We start from the raw sequence: 7820 nt of genomic DNA on the forward strand, positions 1-7820 counted from the left end.
AGCGTCTACAGTATCACAAAATGGATACGACGTTTTTGATCGATCGATTTTATCGACAACGACTTCAGGTTGCTATAGAATCCAATCTTTATAATATATTATTTAAAATTGCTATGCAGTCTATTTATTTACTATCACGAAGCTTTATTTTCTTAAATTGATTGAGATTACTTTTCTCAATAAAAGTGTCGTATTTTTAATGAAAAAGAAAATACACTTTAAAAGTAAATATATAATAATTTATGATTACTTTTAGGACCAACTAAACACCGTATCTTCCGAGTACGGCGTTCTAACAGTGAGAGCGTATCTAAATCACGATTCTCTGTGCGTGGAAGTTATAAACGCCAGAGACGTGATACCTCTAGATCCGAATGGTTACAGTGACCCCTTCGTGATAATCGAACTGCTGCCACGAAGAGTCTTCGAACACTGTGCTGAGCAGCACACCAATGTGAAGAAGAAAACTCTAAATCCTATGTTTGATGAATGTTTCGAATTGTAAGTAACTTTTCTAATTACGATGACAACTTAAACATTTAGTACATATTTCACTAACTCTGGATACTATTTTATAGTTCCGTAAGCGTCGAGCAATGTCGAAGTCCAGATGCCATGGTGCTGTTCACCGTAATGGACCACGACGTGCTCACCGCAAATGACTTCGCGGGCGAAGCATTCTTGGGGCTTAATACGATACCTGGTGTGACCGACACGAATGCCAGCATAGACAATTTCCACGGCCTCAAGCACACCGAATTACCCCTGATGCATCAGAAGAATCGAAGTGAGTTCAACGAACCCACCTTCTCGTAAAAGCTCCTCCTGTTCGTCCCATCCATTCTCATCCATTTCCCTCGATAACTGAAAGAGCCGAGGGAAAAAGAACGTCACGCAAAATAACTTTACTGCAATATTCGATACTTGTTTGAGGAAGTTTTTCTAAGATCAATAGATGCGATAACTGAATTATCGGGAACTTTGTTAAATGCTAATATGATTTTTTAGTAACTGAGATAGCAAGAGGGTTTCGTAGGACTCTCACCGGATATTTTACTTAATAGATGTTATTAAATATTTCATAGCGTCGTTTCTCTCTTTCATCTTATCCCTTTTCATTGAAGGCTAATTAAAAAAGCTTCAGAATCCAATGTTGCAGTCTTAATTATATGTTACTTTAATCATATCAATGAGATTTTCTATTCTTCCTTTTATGAAAATGTGAGTGATATTAAAAGCATTCGATAATCTGTAGAGTATTAATTAAATTGCGATAAAACTCTGTTCTCAGACCACCCGATTCTACAGATTCTGGAGACGAGAGTCGGCGACAAGATGGCCCTCGACTTCGTGAAGAAGCAGAAGCAACGGTTTGCCTCGACGTAAAATGGGTCCAGAACCGGAATCGAGGGAGCACCGCGGAAAACGAGGTATCTCGTGATTGATACGCGACGATCGCATCGAGTGTCGATACTCGACGGGAAGAAAGAAGAAAAAGGCAGAGGAGGTATGAAGAAGATGAAACGAAAAATCAAAATCCATCCCCGCGGATAGCTCGTCGACTCTCTTCTCGAGGTCTTAGCCCCGAAATTCGTCAGACCTTTCTCAGTGTAAATCGTGTTGAATATAATCGGTGTTGGTAACTAAGGAAATTAAATAGAAGACAGAGAGCGAGAGAAAATATTGTTAAAGAGCGGAAGCAGCGAGGATTAAAAATCACTGGGAGAATATGAGAAAGAAAAAATATAAGAGAAAACATATATAGATATATATATTATCAGAACTATTTTTGTGTGAAGAAGAACAAATCGGATCGCAAAGGGAGCGTATAAAGAGGAAGAAAAATATTAAAAAAGAAAAAAACATAAAAAAAATAAAAATAAAACGTTTAAATCTGTCAGCGTGATGTATCTAAGGATAAATGTTATAAAAAAAGAAACAAAATGCTATCGTCGAGACCGTCGAAACTCGAAGCAATGCTAAACGGCCGTGACACACAGGAGCAATGTTCAAAATGAGAACTCTTTTTTCGATATCTGAAAACAGCGAAAGGCGGAGCAGAGATCACGAGGTTTCACTTCCAGTCTCGGTAACGTCCATCGATCGCATTTGAAAGAAAGTGACTCCTTTCAGCTTAAATATAAAATACAGATAACACATGCATCAAATAATCGAATTCAAATAATATATATATATACATATATGTATGTATACACTATATAATATCATAAAATATATTCATCGCCGATTCGCATCGCTTCGACGATTACAGATCAATCCCACAGAGAGTCGATATACGATATTTTTCTTACTCATCATTGGCTAACGTCTCTTTCTATATCTTTCCACCGCGTCGTTTCTCACTTCTCGATCCAATATTTCCAGCGATATTTCTATCCGATCTCGCAAGCAGGCGACCTCGGGTCCTTTCGTCAAATCTCGCACGACGTATTTCGATCTGCGTTTTACGAAAAACGAAACGAAACGGAACAACCGAAGAACGAGCGAATTAACGAAAGGGACAAAATGCGAGAGAAAAATAAAATGAAAAAGACGAGAGGGACAAATAAAAATTCGTAGACGAACGATGATGTGCCCGTGTTGCATGTGTACGTAAGAATGTACGCGAAAAATAAATACCACACATACACTCACGTTACACGCATGTATAATGAATTTAATCGAATAATTAAGAATACCAGCGAAAGTGTCTACCCCTTGCGTATCTGTGTCCTTTAACAAGGGACTCAGTGTTTGATTTTGCTCGTACAATCTGAAATCTTTCTACAGCTCTTTTCCAATCTCCTCGACACGGCGCCTCGTGTCTCTAAAATCGAATCGATCGATTCGACGAAATTGGACGAGTATCAGACGAAGAAAGGAACGCGAGGAGAACGATCGAAGGATTCTCAGAGGGTTGCTCGCGATATTTTTACTTCCGATCGCGAACCTTAGAGCTTCAATCGCGAATTTCCAAGTCGCGATCACGAATTTCCGAGTCCCGATCGCGATCTTCCGTGTTTCAATCGCGATTTCTGTTAGCGATTTTTGGAAAAGATAACGATAGAGGGTTGCGAAAAAATTAGCGAGAGGAATTGTAAGAGAATTGAATGAATAACGATCGAAATCGACGACCAAAAGTAGGTAGATCAGTCGTTACGGGAAATTTCGAGGGGATATACGAATGACAAAACGCACACTCGTCAATTTTTCTATTGCACGATTATTCACGCGCGTCTCGTTTGCGTCTACATACTATACGTACGTGCGTGCACACGCGAGAATAAAAAATAAATAAATAAATAAATAGATAAAAGTAAAAATATGAGGAACTGGAGGAGAAGATCGACAGCGCATCTATGTATCTCGTACACGCCTTCGAAAATATGCGGAGAACAAAAATATGTATATGTGAAAACGAATTTAGAGGAACAAAGAAGACAAAGAATAGAAGGAAGTAGAAGAAACGATGATCTCTCGAAATGTCGTCTGTCCGATCCTCGGTATAATCTCGTGCATCGAATCCAATCGAACTCTATTTGCTTTTTCAACCTTTTACAATCACCAGAAACGTATGTACGATTTGTCTTGTATCGTAAGACGAATAAATTAATATAAATGTACGAAGACACCGTGGTCTGGTGCTTGCAACCTGCCCCATACCTTTTTCTTTGCAACGTATTCCTTTACCATAAGAAGTACCACCTTCTTCATTTTACATTACTTTCTTTTTTCCCTTATGAAGAAATCACACTTTGATAGAATAATTGAAATGATTGAAACCAGAGTGTTGCTTAAGATGAAATAATTTTCAACGAATTTTCAAGAATTGGATTACGCACGACAGATGTAGTATTAAATTTATAAAAATATTTATTTATAAAAACTTAATATATTATAGAAATATGTAATATTTTTCTAAGTTGTTAAATGCAATTTACAAAATGGGAAAAATAATATCGATCGAAAGAGATTTATAAATATTCCGAGGTACCATTGCGTAGTTTACTCCACTGATTTCTGAGACTGCACAGGACTATCAAGCTTCTGCACATTCGAACACTCCTCCGTTCGAATAATCGGTTCACCGTCTAATTTTTCCAAAACTGGCAGGCGTTTAGCCACTTCCGATCTCCAATTTTCCACCTGCAAAATAACACTAATAATAAATACGCTATTGAATATATGAATCGTGGAATAATAAAATAAATGAAGCTACTACACGCAGTTGCAATAAAATTGAGAATAAAAATTTGTTAAATCTTTTATTTCCTTTTCTTATTGCAATACTCCTTCATTTCACTCTACTTTTCCATCCAAATTTCGAGTCTTCGTTTGATGACTAGAAAATTAAAAGGAATCTTCAAATTCAACTTCGAATTTTCAATAATTCATAAAACAAAGAAGCGGGAGAAATTATTTATTAGCGATAATTAAAAAATATTCGATTCGATATGGATGAAAAAGCTAGGAGACAGTTTTGCAAATTCGACAGGATCTAAGAAAACTACCTCTGAGCTCTCGTAGAGCGGATTTCCGACGAAAACCAAATCTCTGAGGTTGGCGAGCTCCTGAAGTTTGCTAAACTCGTTCCACTCTCTAACCAAATTGTTCGACATGTAGAGCACACGAAGATTCCTCATCGCGTTGATTCCCTTCGTTTTCTCGATGAGATTGTACGAGATCCAAAGTTCCTCCAGAGTGTCGCCCAACGCCTCTAAGCCGGAGAATCCTTTAATCAAGTTACGGCCTAACGAGAGGATCTTTAGGTTCTTCAGCGTTCCGACTCCTGCGGCAGAAGAGACAATTTCAACGTTTTCTCAGATATATCTGATACCTATCCGATTCCAAATTCCTCGAAACTTAGTCGAGAAATAGCTAATCACGCGTTGATACAAAAATTCGAATGAAATTCACTTATATTTAAGAAAAACTTGAATACCTCTCTATATCTGCTTATCCTTTTGAAAATTTTGAAGGAATAGTGAAGCTAAAAAATACCGATCATATCTAATAGTTATATATAAATTCGTATAAAATTATTTAGCAATTAGTCTCGTTTGGAGAATAAAAGAAAGGAGAAAATAGGAGTTAGGGAGCTTGGAAATAAAAGAAAATTGAAATAGTACTCGAGAAGGATACAAATTTTAAGCAGAAAATAAAATATACACCACTACTCGTGGTTTTATAATTCGAGGACACCGAATTATATAAGATGACCGACAAGATTGAGTTCTATAGAGTGGAGGATGTTGTCCGGAAGGATCCGACCATAATGAAGTTTTCGTCCGATCGAATCGCATTAATCGCGATGTAATTAAACGTCAATTAAGGAGGACGACCAGCAGCTACGATCCATTTCTCGTGACCCGCGACGTAATTCCATTTACGCGAAATTATTTGCCCAGTCGAACGACTTCGTTCATTATTCTTGCGCGTTCATCTCGATGACAAATTCACGAGAATGCATGGATCCTCCTGATTTATGATAGATCGTGATCACTGGTGCGTCCAGTTCCAAACACTTGAAACCGTGCATCGCGATTTGAAAATAAGAAATATTCATTTTAATTCAATTTTTATAATAATTATCATAAATAAAAATATATAATGACAGTAATAATTGTGGTAATGGTTGACATAGAATTTAATATCCTATTAATATTAATATGAAATTCGGGATTTCAGGATGCAAATAACGTTTCTCTGGAAAAAATATTCCAATACATTTCTCCAAGCATTGTAGGTATCTTTGGTAGGTATCTTTGTTAAGAGTGCAAAGAGTGCAAGAGTGCAACATTGTGAAAAATTTGAGAAAAATTTGAGATTCTCATAGTCACAGAGTTACCTAATTCCAAGTATTAAGGTATAAAATAAAATAGATCCCAAATTTTGCAGCTACCTTCATTAAAGTCCCAATAACACAGTGTACCTGTAGTAATTATTGACGTAGATTTTAATTTACATATATTTAATAAAACTGAGTGATGTTATGAGATAAATGGTATATCAATATGAACAAATTTAGGAATATCAATATGAAAAACGAGTATGAGTGTAACGAATGAAGTCTGATATGGATTGTGTATATTTATGTACTGTACGAAAGAAGAGAGAACGAACTGAAAGAGTAGTAGATAGGTCAGTTACAATTCAGAATTCATTGAGAGTATACGCGTGAACGAGTATCGTATAATACAAAAGAGCATAATTAAATATATAAATAATTAAATGTATTTCACCAACAATTTTTACCCTGACCAATAATTCTGTAAAATAAATATTTATTGAATTCGTAAATAATTTATAAATATATTATCCACCTCTAGCAGTAATAATAATTGAAAGGGAAGCAGCTATCATCGAACGTTCATTCATTCGCAAAATGGTAAAAATAAATGAAAAAGAGGATACCTACCGGCAATTTTCTCGATCATGTTCGTCGACAACGACAGCTTCTCGCAATTGACCAAGGTCGACAAAGCGTTGTCCATCTTTTCTATGGGTGGCCATTGGAAGCTCAGAATCACTTCCTTCGCGGAGGAAGCTTCTTGGCCATTCTCTTCCTCCCACTGTCGGATCGCCTCTTTGCAGGTGGTCGGTTTCGTGGTAATCATGCTTCTTCTCTATCGTTACTCGGTTCGATAAATTTTCTCGAAATGGCTGGATATCTGTCGCTTTAGAAGAAACTCCGTTGAAATGAACGAGCATGAATCGAACAACTAATTCAGCGAATACCATGCGAGTAAATAGAAGAGGAAGGTATACGTAAACGAAAGGTAAGTCTGATTTTGTGGATCAAGTATGGTAAGAGGGGTTAATAATATTCATCAAGAACGACGAGAAATTTGCACATCTATTTTATCATATTTAATAAAAATAATTTTTTTGGGAATTACTATTAACCCTTTGCACTCAACGACTTTTTAGTTACAGAAGAATAGTAATTTGTAGACTTTCTGTCGACGATATTTTTAAAATGGTAAATGAGAAATCATATGCAAATTAAGACGTTGAATTATTTTTCTTCGACATTTCACACATCGTTAGGTAATTTTAAATTTGATATATTAATTTACGTCGATCTTTAGAATCTGATTAAATGTTGACTGATTGTGAGAGTCACCTCTCGAGTGCAAAGGGTTGAATCCTCTTTCAAATTAATATTAAAATGAATTATTCAAAATTTTATATTATTGCAACTCATCCAAGCTTAACCCTTTGCACTCGAGAGGTGCCTCTCGCAATCAGTCGCCACTTGATAAAATTTCGAAGATCGATATTAATTTAATGTCAAATTTAAGATAATGTAATGATGTGCGAAATATCGAGATCAAATAATTCCATATATTAATTATTATACGATTTCTTATTTACTGCTGAAAGAAATATCGTCAGCTTTATGGCAGAAAATCATTGAACTCCCACTCTTCTTGAACCAAAAAATCGTCGAGTGCAAAGGGTTAAATTTCCTACATTCTTGGTTATATTTTAAATTTCTTTCTTGAAAGTTAGGCTGAATAACGAAATGAGGTGGTGTCATGTGGGAAGTATGGGAACCTTGCTGATGGGTTCGAAGGGCAACACTTTCCCATGGTCGACATTGCTGCATGTGTCACAGAAAACCTCCGTTTATTTTAAACCATCGAGAAATTTAAAATATAACTAAGAATAGGGGTTCTTGTTGAATATCATTAACCCCTCTTACCACATAAGCCATCTCTCCACCCTTTACATTTATAAGTTTGACACTAGATTTACGGAACCTGCCAATTTCACAGAGGGGTTGCTCCAATTATACGATGGAAACAAATTTAGTT

General features: G+C 36.2%; 2 protein-coding genes across 2 annotated transcripts in view; one reads left to right on the forward strand and one right to left on the reverse strand.

Annotated features, from left to right (window-relative positions):
• unc-13-4A (BAI1 associated protein 3) overlaps nucleotides 1–1681 on the forward strand; it is a 108883-nt gene extending 107202 nt beyond the window's left edge. Inside the window, exons 25-28 of the mRNA XM_017902721.1 lie at nucleotides 2–68; nucleotides 257–501; nucleotides 579–787; nucleotides 1292–1681. Of these exons, the coding sequence (XP_017758210.1) occupies nucleotides 2–68; nucleotides 257–501; nucleotides 579–787; nucleotides 1292–1386 (616 nt within the window). The 3' untranslated portion in view covers nucleotides 1387–1681. The remainder of the gene's footprint in view (nucleotide 1; nucleotides 69–256; nucleotides 502–578; nucleotides 788–1291) is intronic.
• Nucleotides 1682–4005: 2324 nt separating this feature from the next.
• On the reverse strand, nucleotides 4006–6617 carry LOC108549354 (dynein light chain 1, axonemal). Its single transcript, XM_017902705.1, has 3 exons — nucleotides 6419–6617; nucleotides 4512–4789; nucleotides 4006–4146 (listed from the first exon to the last, which is right to left on the reverse strand). Exons 1-3 carry the CDS (start codon nucleotides 6615–6617, stop codon nucleotides 4006–4008), a joined length of 618 nt encoding a protein of 205 aa, XP_017758194.1.
• Nucleotides 6618–7820: the final 1203 nt, after the last annotated feature.

This window comes from Eufriesea mexicana, unplaced genomic scaffold (assembly GCF_001483705.2).
Source record: "Eufriesea mexicana isolate 0111107269 unplaced genomic scaffold, ASM148370v2 scaffold1902, whole genome shotgun sequence".
In the NCBI taxonomy this organism is placed as follows: Eukaryota; Metazoa; Arthropoda; class Insecta; order Hymenoptera; family Apidae; genus Eufriesea; species Eufriesea mexicana.